Source organism: Tachyglossus aculeatus, chromosome 16 (assembly GCF_015852505.1).
Source record: "Tachyglossus aculeatus isolate mTacAcu1 chromosome 16, mTacAcu1.pri, whole genome shotgun sequence".
Classification (NCBI taxonomy): domain Eukaryota; kingdom Metazoa; phylum Chordata; class Mammalia; order Monotremata; family Tachyglossidae; genus Tachyglossus; species Tachyglossus aculeatus.
Window position 1 is genome coordinate 23,330,038 of NC_052081.1, and position 14,685 is coordinate 23,344,722.

Sequence of the window (14,685 nt, forward strand, 5' to 3'; positions counted from 1 at the left end):
CACAATATTACTTGTGTTTCCCCTTTTGTCTTCCAACTTTCCTCCGTTTAACCCTTACCCAATTCCAACCTAATAGAGCAGTTATAATCCACTCCTTCCCATCAGCTTGTGCATATGTGCATCCATCCATTTCTCGATCTCAATTTTATTTATTTTATTTTTCCATCTTCTGTGTCACTATATCACACACACTTAAGTATTTAAATATACATATTCATCCATAGCTTCCACAATTGGAGTAGGCTCAGCAGTTTGTTTTTTTCCTGATCCTTCTGCATTGTTTTCTGAAATCCTGTTGGAGACAAGCACTATGGAAAGCCCAGCAAGTAGTGAAGCAATAGTGGCAGGGGTCTGGAAGAATGAAAACAAGAGCTACCACTGCTGCTGGCCTCACTGTAGCCACTTCTTTCCTGGAATTTTTGGTCCCATGGGAAGCTGTGCAAGAGCTCATGAATAGGGTAAGAATAGAATTCAGCCACTGGACCATGTCTTCAGACACGTTGGGTTTATATACAAGCTAGAGTGTGTGCGTGTATGTGATAATTTGAATGTAATTGAAAATGTGTGCATATCATCTTTTTCCTGGGAGATACTTTTTCAGTTCCATTACCTATACGGGCACACGTATGTGTGTATACACGTGCATGTATGTAGTTTGGTTGGATGTTTGTGTTCTAATAGCACCTAGTACAGTGCTAAATGGTTAGTGCATTGTTCTGCATGCAGTGAGCATTCAAATGCAATTGATTGATTGACTTGTAATAGCATTATTGGTAATTGTTGAGTGCCCAGTGGGTACAATATCCTGTACTTAGGGCTTGGGAGAATATGCCCAAAGAAGTGACGTTACCGGTCCACAAGAAGCTTCCACTTTAATGGCAGGGACAGGCATAAAATTAGTTACAAATAGATTAATAATGCCATTTCCTTGTCATGGATTGTATTGTTTAACTCGAACCTCAGAGTCATCTCTGTAAGGCTGCTGTCTTCCTGAGTTTCTGGTCTCTTTCTTTATCCTTCAGACTTTCAGAAATGATATTATTGAAGGCGATATTTTATTGATGTGAACAACGGGCTCAGTCTAGAAGGGGGAGACAGACAACAAAACAAAGCAAGTAGACGGGTATCAATGCCATAAGTGCTTAACTGTGTTAATTTGTTAAGTCCTTAACTATGTGCCAGGCATTGTACTATGAGCTGAGTGGATACAAGCAGATTGGGGTGGACACAGTCCCTGTCCCATGTGGGGCTCACAGTCTCAATCCCCATTTTACAGATGAGGTAACTGAGGCCCAGAGAAGTGAAGTGACTTGCCCAAGGTCACCCAGCAGGCAAGTGGCGGAGCCGGGATTAGAACCCATGACCTTCTGACTCCCAGATCTGTGCTCTATATTTTCTAGTTTGCCTGCAGTCATAAATTAACGATGAGGGGGACGTAGCTTTTTTCCCCTACTTTGTCACATCTCTTTTTACTCACCACTTGAAATTTAATGAATGAATACTATTTAGTGTTGTATGTTTCAGGCAGACAAAAGAAGTCAAATGCCATGCATTTTGAATTCAAGGGTTTAAACAGTAAAATTTGCAAAAGACAGAGAAATGTTTTTAAAATCTTATTGTTCTGTATGTCTAATCTTCCCCACTTAGATGGTGTATTTCTTTTGGAGCAGGGTCTGTACCTAAATGGAACTTTCTTGTATTTACCCTTAGAGCTTAGCTAAATGCTTAGTAAAGAAGTACCAATAAATACCATAAATAATGATTTGAGTTTCAAAGAAGTAATTTTCCCAGTGGACAAAATTCCTACAGAATGGCTCCACAAAGCAGTCATGTGTTAAAGGCTTTAAAACTATCATGTACATAGCCCCTTGAGTCAGGCAGGAAAAAAATAGATGTCCATTTTCATTTGTGATTTGAAAAGATACCGAGTGTTGTCGTAGAACGAACACCTATAATATAGGGAAGGGAAGCTCTGAGGCACTTGGGCCAGAGAATTTAATTCAGGGAGTGAAGGAGAAGTGGCAGCTGGAATCACTTTGCTCTAATCCAGCTGTGATTCCATGTGGCTTCTCCACCTGTCCTCTTGGTAGTAGTGATGGTATTTATTGAATCCACTGGGTGCAGTGTGCGCCACTAAGTGCTTGGAAAAGTATGGCAGAAGCAAGAGAGACATTCCCTGCCCACGAAAGGAGGTCTTAATAGGGGACACAGACAAGCATATTTCTAAATATGATCATGATGGTATTTGTTAAGCGCTTACTATGTGCCAAGCACTGTTCTTGCCAGGCAAAAACTCCTCACCCTGGGCTTCAAGGCTGTCCATCACCTTGCCCCCTCCTACCCCACCTCCCTTCTCTCCTTCTACAGCCCAGCCTGCACCCTCCGCTCCTCTGCCGCTAATCTCCTCACTGTGCCTCGTTCTTGCCTCTCCATCCGTCGACCCCTGGCCCACGTCCTCCCCCTGGCCTGGAATGCCCTCCCTCCGCACATCCGCCAAGCTAGCTCTCTTCCTCCCTTCAAAGCCCTACTGAGAGCTCACCTCCTACAGGAGGCCTTCCCAGACTGAACCCCTCCTTCCTCTCCCCCTACTCCCCCTCCCCATCCCCCCCGCCTTACCTCCTCCCCCTCCCCACAGCACCTGTACATATGTATATATGTTTGTACATATTTATTACTCTATTTTACTTGGTTTATATGTTTAGTTTTGTTGTCTGTCTCCCCCTTCAAGACTGTGAGCCCACTGTTGGGTAGGGACCGTCTCTATATGTTGCAAACTTGTACTTCCCAAGCACTTAGTACAGTGCTCTGCACACAGTAAGCGCTCAATAAATACGATTGAATGGATGAATGAATGTTCTGAGCGCTGGGATATAGTCATCAGAATAAATAACTGAATTCATGCCTTCACCCAAGTGTTGTGGATTGATACAAATAGGTCTGGTTGTTGGGAATTAATCGGGGTGGGGGGAGTGTGACTAGAAGAGTTTGGAACCCAGAGAGAGCCACAGCATGTTGGATTTGGGAAGGGAGGGAGTTGCAGCGGGAGTAGCGCATGTGAGTTATGGCTGGACGGTCAGTGGGAGAGAAAAAGAGGGCATGAGCTGGGGAGTAGCAGGTGAAGCAGGTGAGGCGAGACTGGTTACAGGCTGCTTCACTCAGCCACTGTGGAGAGGGGCTGAGAATGCACAGCGAGGTGAGGCTCTGGTTAGTCAGATGAGGACACATGGTGGAGACCTTCAACTATAGGTCCAGTGGAAAGAGCACTGCTCTGGGAATCAGAAGGCCAGGGTTCTGCCCGCTGACAAAGTGACACTTGCCCGCAACTTTCCTCTCTCCTGGAAATCCCTCCCCCTTCAAATCCATCAGTCCACCACTCTCCCCACCTTCAGAAGCCTCATAAAGTCACATCCCCTCCAAGAGGCCTTCCGTGACAGCCCTCATTTCCCCTACTTGCCCTTTCTCTGGTGTCAACTATGCACTTGGCCGTGTACTTAAGCACTTTGCTATTCACCCCAGCCCACAGCATTTAAGTACATATCTTTACTATTTCCCCTATCCATAATTAATTTTAACACCTTCCTCCCCCCTGTAGACCAAGCTCCTTATCTCCCATAGGAACGTGTCTACCAAGTCTGTTGTACTATGTTCTCCCAAATCCTTAGTACAGCATTCTGCACACAGTAAGCGCCCCAATAAATACTATTTATTGATGTTCTCTGCCCTGAAGACTCTGAACTCAGGCTCGTCAGTTGTTCCCATGGGAGACTCCATCACCCTCTTGGCTGTTTCGTTGTTGGTTGAATTTCTACGAGCACAGCACCTCTTTGTAGCAGCTAAGTGAGTGGTAACTACAGGCCTACCTCCATGACCAGGCCGAGTAGAGAAGCTGGTAACTAACAACCTTGCCTCTCTGCGCGTTCTCAGTCCCTCTCTACCCGGCCGAGTGAAGCAGGCTGTAACCAGAGCCTCACCTCGTGTGTGTTCTCTGTTGCGGCCGAGCAAAACAGCCCAGAACACTTGTCCTGCCTTCCCTCCCCGTCCCTTCTTCCATCATGCTCTGTTTGCCGAAGCAGGGAGATCAAAGCTGCCACTGCACGCTCTCAGTGTCTCCCTGAATGGGCAGCCACACTACCTCCCTGGCTTTCCCCTGCAACACGGGGAAGACCCCTCTGCGTCCTGCCTTCCACCTCCCTGACTGGAAAGAGAACAGCATCTGCAGAATGAGGCCTCCACAAAATCTTGGAAAGACTGATGGTAGCTTATATTGGTCGCTGTGGCTATGGGTGTCTCTTGGATTCATTCATTCATTCATTCAGTCGTATTTATTGAGCGCTTACTGTGTGGAAAGCACTGTACTAAGCACTTGGGAAGTACAAGTTGGCAACATATAGAGACGGTCCCTACCCAACAGTGGGCTCACAGTCTAGAAGGGGGAGACAGAGAACAAAACCAAACATATTAACAAAATAAAATAAATAGAATAAATATGTACAAATAAAATAGAGTAATAAATACGTACAAACATATATACATATGTGCAGGTGCTGTGGGGAGGGGAAGGAGGTAAGGCAGGGGGGATGGGGAGGGGGAGGAGGGGGAGAGGAAGGAGGTGGCTCAGTCTGGGAAGGCCTCCTGGAGGAGGTGAGCTCTCAGTAGGGCTTGGAAGGGAGGAAGAGAGCTAGCTTGGCGGATGTGTGGAGGGAGGCCATTCCAGGCCAGAGGTAGGACGTGGGCCAGGGGTTGATGGCGGGACAGGTGAGAACGAGGCCCAGTGAGGAGGTTAGTGTCAGAGGAGCGGAGTGTGTGCGGGCTGGGCTGTAGAAGGAGAGAAGGGAGGTGAGGTAGGAGGGGGCAAGGTGATGGAGAGACCTTTGAAGCCAATAGTGAGGAGTTTTTGCTTTCGAAGGTTGATAGGCAACCGCTGGAGGTTTTTGAGGAGGGGAGTGACATGCCCAGAGCGTTTATGAAGAAAGATAATCCAGGCAGCAGAGTGAAGTATAGATGGAGGTGGGTCGAGACAGGTGGATGGGAGATCAGAAAGGAGGTTGATGTAGTAATCCAGTCGGGATATGATGAGTGATTGTACCAACAAGGTAGCGGTTTGGATGGAGAGGAAAGGATGGATCTTGGCGATGTTGTGAAGGTGAGACCGGCAGGGTTTGGCCACAGATTGGATGTGGGGTGATTGAGAGAGTGGAGTCAAGGATGACACTAAGGTTGCGGGCTTGTGAGACGGGAAGGATGGTAGTGCCGTCCACAGTGAAGGGAAACTGAGGGAGGTAAAGATTAAATGACTTGGCCAAGGTCACACAGCAGGCAAGTGGTGGAGCTGAGACTGGAGAACCCCAGTCTTCTGGCTCCCAGTCCTGTACTCTTTCCATTGAGCAGTATTGCCATCTCCATGCCTTATTGCATGATTCCCAGGATATGTTTGGGATTATCTAACAATTGGAAAAGAAGCTGCCTAATGAATGAGTACTGCTTTTCAATGATATGTTTATGTGCCATATCCTGGTTGCGTGTTTTTTCCAGTTTTGTTTCCCCATTTGCAGTTGTTTGGGGAATTAGATCCTATTGATTTGGCAGCCTTTTCCTTTGTGACACTCTACTGGAGTGAAAGTTTGCTGAGTTGATAATTGAGAATTGTTTCATTTCTCTGCAATTGTTTCATTTCTCCTTCTCTGAAAACCATCTGGCTTCTGAATTACATCTCTTGTTCTGTTTTCATGCTGCTCTACAAATAGAAGAAACGGGAGACTTCTCTGAAATGTCAGATAGATTTAAAAAAATGATGAAAATAGTTACACTGGGTTGCTAATCACTGAGCTTTTTGAGGGGAAAAAACTCTTATTCCCACCAACTAAAACAGTTTCAACCATCGAGATACATGTAACCGATTTTTTTTTTTACCTTTCTAGGCAAAGGGGCAGATTTGAGTAAGCCCCCGTGCCGGAAAGCCAAGGATATTCGGAAAGAAAGGAAACAGCAAAAGCTCATTCTTCAGAACCAGACAGACAAACTTATATGTTCTCAAATTCAAGATGAACCACAGCCTTTGCTTTTGCCAAAGGCAGAAGCAAGTAAATCCAAAACCATTGAAGATTTCATTTTCAATTCTTTACCCGAGGATGCAGCACACCAGTTAGAGGTATTCTGTTTGAACTGTAACAGTGATGATGATGATTTTTTATATTTTGGACATGCTATAAAGAAACAATTTGCTTTGTGTTAAAATAGGCTAACTCGATAAAGTAAAATTCTGTATTTGAAGAAACTGTAGATAGAGATTAATTGGCACTGAGTCAAGTTTGATTACAGGGAATTTCTTGATTTCCTTTCCTTATATTTCTCAAACATAGTTTTTACTTGCACGTATATTTTAAGCTTAGTGGAAATAGTCCAAAAGCGAATCTAAAGATCAAAAGTCCTTGTGCACCTACAGTAGGAAGTATTATTCAGAGAGTCTCTGCATATAAATCAAAATCATCATTAATATTTATTGAGTCTTTCCAACTGACTCTCAGGAGATATCCGTCTGCTTTCAAAGTCTGCCTCCTCTTTCTGGACCTCTGCACCCCTCTCACCTTCTGTAAACACCTTGTGTCCACTCTTCCTCCCTTCCTGACCACCAACTTCAACCGCTCAGTTTCTTCTCTGCTTTCAAACATGCTCATGTCTCCCCTATCCTAAGAACATCTTCCCTGGATCCCATGCAGCCTGTAGCTGTTGACCCCCATTTTCCTGCTCTTATTCCTCTCCAAAATCGTAGAAGAGATCGCATACTTCCATTGCTTCCACTTCCACTCCTCCAAACTCACTTCTGGACCCCCTCGACAATCTGGTCTTCACTCCACCGAGACTGCCGTCTCCAAGGTCACCAGTACCAAATCAAATGGACTGTGCTCTGTCCCAGTTGTCCTTGACCTCTTGGATGTCACTGACGTTATGGGTCTCTTCCTTTTCCAGGAAACCCTATCTAACCTTGGTTGACTGATTTAGTCTCTCTTGGTTTCTTCTAACCAGTCTCTCTTTCATGGTCACTTTGGCTGGATTCTCATCTACCTATCCCTCTCTGTGTTCCTCAAGGCTCTCCTCTAGGCTCCCCTTCGCATCTCACTTTACACTCACTCCCTATGGAGAACTCGTCCACCTCTACGTTGTTGACTCCAAAATGTATCTTTGTAACCCTGATCTCCAACTTCCTCTGCAGTATCGCATCTTCTCTTACCTGCCACCCATCTCCACATAGATTTCCCTTTAAACTCACTCCCCCAGAGGGCTCATCAACTCCCATGCCTTCAGCAATCATCTCTCTTGCTTGTCCCATTACCCCTTCCATTTGCAGTCTTGCATTTCATAGTGCCTACAGGACATTTCATTCATTCATTCATTCGCATCTATTGAGTGTTTACAGTGTGCAGAGCATTGGAATAAACACTTGGCGGGATACAGTATCCAGAAACAACGTTCATCTTCGTGGCACAGTGGAAAGAACCCGGGCTTTGAGGAGCAGCGTGGCTCAGTGGAGAAGAGCACGGGCTTTGGAGTCAGAGGTCATGGGTTCGAATCCCGGCTCCGCCACATGTCCGCTGTGTGACCTTGGGCAAGTCACTTAACTTCTCTGAGCCTCAGTTACCTCATCTGTAAAATGGGGATTAAGACTGTGAGCCCCATGTGGGACAACTTGATCACCTTGTATCCACCCCCAGCGCTTAGAACAGTGCTCTGCACATAGTAAGCGCTTAACAAATGCCATTATTATTATTATTATTATTATTATTATTATTATTATTATTACAGTATACTAATAAACAGACACATCCCCTGCCCACAATGAGCTTGTCAATGAAGCTGAGGTTGGACAGTGTTTCCAGGAGAAGGTGTGGTCGACAGTGGTGAAGGCAGCTGAGAGATCAAGGAGGATTAGGATGGAGTAGAGAGCCATTGGGACCTCTGCTCTGACTGCTCCTTCTCAGTTTCTTTTGCTGGCTCCTCCTCTGAATCCCATCCTCTAATAGTTGGGGGGTCCCTCAAGGCTCAGCTCTAACCCCTCTTCTATTCTCCATCTATACCCACTCCTTTGGAGAACTCCATCATTCCCATGGCTTCCACTACCATCTCTATGCAGAGGATTCCCAAATCTACACCTCTTACCTCTCTCCTTGGCTGCAATCTCACATTTCCTCCTGCCTTCAATCAATCAATCAATTGTATTGAGCGCTTACTGTGTGCAAAGCACTGTACTAAGTGCTTGGGAAGTACAAGTTGGCAACATATAGAGACAGTCCCTACGCAACAGTGGGCTCACAGTCTAAAATTGATTGATTTTTTTTTTTTGAAAACAAGTGCAAGCTTTAATTAAACCACAGCCTCTTTGATTGAAGTTAAATCACTGTTCACAAAAAATAATATTTCATGACCGACATGTTACCTGATGACCGCCTAAGGGTGTTTGGCTTCTAGGTTTACAATGTAACATCAATGTTCCAATGAAAAACAGGTTCAAATTGTTCAATTTTTCAAATTGTTCTTCAGGACATCTCTATCTAGATGCCCTGCTGACACCTCACACTAATCATCTCCACATTGAACTCCTTATCTTCCCACCCAAACCGTGTTCTCCTCTCTTTCCCATCTATACCACTGTCCTTCCTATCTCACAACCCCGTAATCTTGACATTATGACTCAGCTCCCCTCACATCTATCACAAAATCCTGTCAATTCTAACTTCATAACCTTACTAAAGCCCGCCCTCTTCTCTCCATCCAAACTGCTACCATGCTGATGCAAGCACTTATCCTGTTCCACCTTGACTTTTGCATCTGCCTCCTTGCCGACCTCCCCATTCCAGTCCACAATTCACTCTAGCGAACAGATCATTTTTCAACAAAACATTCAGTCCTTGTCTCTCCACTCATCCAGAACCTCCATTGGCTGCCAAATGCTTGTCCTGCCTGCATCCTAAGCTCAATCTGTCTAAAACTGAACACCAAATCTTCCCTCCCAAATCCAGTCCCCCACCTAATTTTCCCATCATAGGTGCAGCCACCATCCCCCACCTGTTTCTGAAGCCCACAACTTTATTATTGTCCTTGATCTTTCAGCTCTCACACTGTCTGTTGCTAAATACTTTTGTTTGCCCCCCACAATATTTTGAGGATTCACCCCTTTCTTCTTATCAAATGACCACCACATTTGGCTAGACGCTTATCATATCCTGACTAGACTTCTGTATCAGCATCCTTCCTGGTCTTCCCATTTTCAGTTTCTCCCCTTGAGTGAAACTTCACTCTGCTGCCTGAACATCTTTCTAAAATGGCACCGTGCTCACATTCCTACTTGGATGTCCCATCGACACCTCCAACTTAACATGTCCAAGACAGAACTCCTCAGCGCGGGCTTTGGAGTCAGAGGTCATGGGTTCAAATCCCGGCCCCGCCAGCTGTCAGCTGTGTGACTTTGGGCAAGTTGCTTAACTTCTCTGTGCCTCAGTTACCTCAGCTGTAAAATGGGGGATTGAGACTGTGAGCCCCCCGTGGGACAACTTGATCACCTTGTAACCACCCCAGCGCTTAGAACAGTGCTTTGCACATAGTAAGCGCTTAATAATGCCATTATTATCATTATTATTATTATCTTCCACCCCAAACCCTGCCCTCTCTCAGACTTTCCCATCACTGTCGACAGCACCACTATCCCCCTGTCTCCTAAGCCAGTAACCTTGGCATTATCCTCAATTCATCTCTCTCATTCAACCTATCACTAAGTTCTGTCACACTTACCTTCACAACATTGCTAAAATCTGCCCTTTCCTCGCCATCCAAACTGCTCTGCGTTGATCCAAGCACTTATCTTATCCTGCCTTGACTACTGCATCAGCCTCCTTACTGACTTCCCTATTTCTTCCCTCCCCCTGATCCATACTTCACTCTTCTGCCCAGATCATGTTTCAAAAAAAAACCTCAGGCCAAGTTTCCCCACTTCTCAAGAACCTCCAGTGATTGCCCATCCACCTTTTGAGCACTCAATCACCTTGCTCCTTCGTGTCTTACCCTCTACTCTCACTTCACTCTTCCGATGCCAACATATTCACTCTACCTCGATCTCATCTGTCTCTCCACTGACTTCTCTCCCACATCATCATCATCATCAATCGTATTTATTGAGCGCTTACTATGTGCAGAGCACTGTACTAAGCGCTTATCCCACATCCTTCCTTTGACCTGGAACTTCCTCCCCCTTCATACCTGACAGAACATTGCTTTCCCTACCTTCAGAGCCATGTTAAAACTATATCTCCAAGAGGCCTTCCCCCACTAAGCCTTCCCCTCCCTTCAGAGTCACCCTCGCACTTGGGTCTGTACCCTTTAAGCACTCGATCATGCACCTCACCTTCAGCCCCACAGCACTTATGTCCATATCCATAATTTATTTTAATGTCTGACCCCCCATCTAGATTCTGAGCTCCTTGTGTGCAGGAAACATAGTGTCTATTGGCTCTTTTGCATTGTATTCTCCCAAGCACTTAATATAGTACTCTGCCCATATTAAGTGCTCAATAAATATGATTGATCGATTTCCTTCACTTCCCAAAAGCCTTTAATGGTTATGCATTTCTCATCACATCGAGGGGAAAATCCTTATCTTGAAAGTTCTCCGTGTCTCTCCCTTTGACCTACCCATACCCTTCCTCCACTACATCGTAACTCACACTCTTTATTTCTCTCAAGATAACCTACTCACTGTGCCCCATTATCATTTCTCACCCCCACAGCCTCCATCTGCTTGCCCATGCCCTCCCTTTTGCCTGGAACTCCCCTCTTGAAAACCTCCCCATCTTCAAAACTCTCCTGATATCCCACTTCCTCCAGGAAGCCTTCCTGATTAATTTTTCATCTTCCTAGGACGTATCCTCCCGTATAGCACTGCAGCACTTTTTGCCGGTCCTCAGCTAGCTATACACTCACAACCACCTGTAGCACTTCTCTTCATGCCAACTTACCCACTGTACTATTTAAGTACTTACTCTTCCACTTACCTATTTTCCATTCCCTTTTTCCCATCTGTAAGTTATTTTGTGTCTGTTTCATTCCATTGATTGTAAGCTCCTTGTGGGAGTGATTGTATCGTCTACCTCTCTTGTATTTTCCCAGGTGCTTAGTACAGTGCTCTGCATATAATAGATGCTCAAAACATCCTGTTGGTTAATTGATGAGTGCATGCTGTGGGAAGAGCATTGTATCAGGTACATGGGAATGTACAGTATGCGTAGAAGACATGGGCTCTGTTCTCTAGAAGCTTGAAATCTGGTAGAGCGAAAAAGGAGGCATGGGTTGTATGCACACAGTAGGAACTAGAGAAAAGGCATGGGTACGACCGGTTACAGTAAAGGAAGCAAAAAAATGATCAAGTGAATAAATAAATGGAATAAGTAAAGGAACTTGTGCATGAATACTGAGGGTGGCTGAAGGGAAGACATAATCAGAAAGGTTGGGATCGGTCTAGGAGTGCCTCCTGAAGGAGCTGGCTTTTTCAGATGAGAGGGATGGAGACTGGCAGACCTGAGGTTGGGAAAATCCTGGCTCATTTGGCAAATTTTGCTTTTCGGTAGAATTCTATTGAGAAACTAAGGAATGCTCTTATGAAAAGTGCATCTGTTTGAATAGTGTATAATAATGACGATGATCATCATCATAATAATGGTATTGAAATGCTTACTAGTCAGGTCAGACACAATCCCTTCCCCACATGGGGCTCACAGTCCAAGGGGAGGGGGAAAATCGATATTTAATCCCATTTTACAGATAAGGAAACTGAGGCAAAGGAAACTTGTGTTGTGCCCAAGGTCACAAAGCAGAGTGAGCAGAGCCAGAATCAGAACCCAGGTCCCCTAACTCCCAGGTCTGTGCTCTTTCCACCAGGCCATGCTGTGTGGTCTTTGGAGAAACAGATGTCAGACGAGGCACCTGTACGAAACTGTGAACTTCAAGAGCACAACTCCTGCATAAAGGAGACTGAATTTGAAGGCAGAGGTGAAGGGTCCAGGATAGGAGGATAGGAGTAGTTGAAGATTGCAATTTGGGAGGAGAAGAAGGTGGAACAAGTGTTTTGGAAAGGTGAAAGAGAAAGATGAGAGAAAAGGCTCAGGGCTTGGATTTTAGGAGCAGGCGGATACTCAATTGCCAGACTCTCGTACCATTTGCAGTATTTGGTGTAGCACTGATATTAAGAAAGCGGTGGCTTTATCATTCGTTTATCCAAACTCCTTGAAAGAGTTGTCTGCACGCGCTGCCTCGAATTCCTCAACACCAACTCTCTTCTCGACTCCCTCCAATCTGGCTTCCGTCCCCTACATTCCACGGAAACTGCCCTCTCAAAGGTCACCAACGACCTCCTGCTTGCCAAATCCAACGGCTCACACTCTATCCTAATCCTCCTCGACCTCTCAGCTGCCTTCGACACTGTGGCCCACCCCCTTCTCCTCAACACGCTATCCAACCTTGGCTTCACAGACTCCGTCCTCTCCTGGTTCTCCTCTTATCTCTCTGGTCGTTCTTTCTCAGTCTCTTTTGCAGGCTCCTCCTCCTCCCTTACTGTGGGGGTTCCCCAAGGTTCAGTGCTTGGTCCCCTTCTGTTCTCGATCTACACTCACTCCCTTGGTGACCTCATTCGCTCCCACGGCTTCAGCTATCATCTCTATGCTGATGACACCCAGATAATAATAATGATGGCATTTATTAAGCGCTTACTATGTGCAAAGCACTGTTCTAAGCGCTGGGGAGGTTACAAGATGATCAGGTTGTCCCACGGGGGGCTCACAGTCTTAATCCCCATTTTACAGATGAGGTAACTGAGGCCCAGAGAAGTTAAGTGACTTGCCCAAAGTCAAACAGCTGACAGTTGGCGGAGCCGGGATTTGAACCCATGATCTCTGACTCCAAAGCCCGGACTCTTTCCACTGAGCCACGCTGCTTCCCCAAGATCTACATCTCTGCCCCTGCTCCCTCCCTCCAGGCTCGCATCTCCTCCTGCCTTCAGGACACATCTCCATCTGGATGTCTGCCCGCCACCTCAAACTCAACATGTCCAAGACTGAACTCCTTGTCTTCCCTCCCAAACCCTGCCCTCTCCCTGACTTTCCCATCTCTGTTGACGGCACTACCATCCTTCCCGTCTCACAAGCCCGCAACCTTGGTGTCATCCTCGACTCCGCTCTCATTCACCCCTCACATCCAGGCTGTCACCAAAACCTGCCGGTCTCAGCTCCGCAACATTGCCAAATCTGCCCTTTCCTCTCCATCCGAACCGCTACCCTGCTCGTTCAAGCTCTCATCCTATCCCGTCTGGACTACTGCATCAGCCTTCTCTCTGATCTCCCATCCTCGTGTCTCTCCCCTCTTCAATCCATACTTCACGCTGCTGCCCGGATTGTCTTTGTCCAGAAACGCTCTGGGCATGTTACTCCCCTCCTCAAAAATCTCCAGTGGCTACCAATCAATCTGCGCATCAGGCAGAAACTCCTCACCCTGGGCTTCAAGGCTGTCCATCACCTCGCCCCCTCCTACCTCACCTCCCTTCTCTCCTTCTCCAGCCCAGCCCGCACCCTCCACTCCTCCGCCGCTAATCTCCTCACCGTACCTCGCTCTCGCCTGTCCCGCCATTGACCCCCGGCCCATGTCATCCCCCGGGCCTGGAATGCCCTCCCTCTGCCCATCCGCCAAGCTAGCTCTCTTCCTCCCTTCAAGGCCCTACTGAGAACTCACCTCCTCCAGGAGGCCTTCCCAGACTGAGCCCCTTCCTTCCTCTCCCCCTCGTCCCCCTCTCCATCCCCCGTCTTACCTTCTTCCCTTCCCCACAGCACCTGTATATATGTATATATATTTGTACATATTTATTACTCTATTTATTTATTGATTTCCTTTACTTGTACATATCTATTCTATTCTATTTATTTTGTTAGTATGTTTGGTTTTGTTCTCTGTCTCCCCCTTCTAGACTGTGAGCCCACTGCTGGGTAGGGACTGTCTCTATATGTTGCCAACTTGTACTTCCCAAGCGCTTAGTCCAGTGCTCTGCTCACAGTAAGCACTCAATAAATACGATTGATTGATTGATTCGAAGTAGGTGCACAGGGGCTCTTGATTTCTCAGATAGCTGTATGTTTGGTTTTGTTCTCTGTCTCCCCCTTTTAGACTGTGAGCCCACTGTTGGGTAGGGACTGTCTCTATATGTTGCCAATTTGTACTTCCCAAGCGCTCAGTACAGTGCTCTGCACATAGTAAGCGCTCAATAAATACGATTGATTGATTGATTGTAGAGGAGAATTGTCAGGGTATAGAAGTGTCCTAAATTTTCTAAGGTGACCCTAGTTAACAGTAGAGGGCGCTCTGACTCTTCCGGAATCAAATTGTTGCCCCTTAAACAAAAGGGAGGCAGAAAGGTGGAGTTCAGAATTATCTTGGCATTATAAATTTGAATTCTCTGAAAGGGGAAAAGAGATAAATGTAATATGCATTGAAAAAGCATTTGTGAGGAAGGGTCATTAAGGAAGAAAGTTTCTGTTCTCAGATAATGCTTAGATTTCACTCCAGAAGCTCCGTTCTTGTCCTGCGGAACGCCCTCCTTCAAACGGTTAGGTTTTTAAAGAGAAAATCCAGCTGGTGAATAACATAATTCAATAAAAT

At 46.0% G+C, this 14,685-nt stretch overlaps 1 protein-coding gene across 5 annotated transcripts in view; it reads left to right on the plus strand.

Moving 5' to 3' along the window:
• The window catches only part of ATE1 (arginyltransferase 1), a 249,168-nt gene that overhangs the window by 28,559 nt on the left and 205,924 nt on the right, over nucleotides 1-14,685 (plus strand). For all 5 annotated transcript variants that reach the window (XM_038757582.1, XM_038757583.1, XM_038757580.1 and 2 more), the window contains one exon: nucleotides 5,919-6,148. In XM_038757582.1, coding sequence (XP_038613510.1) covers nucleotides 5,919-6,148 — 230 coding nt within the window. The remainder of the gene's footprint in view (nucleotides 1-5,918; nucleotides 6,149-14,685) is intronic.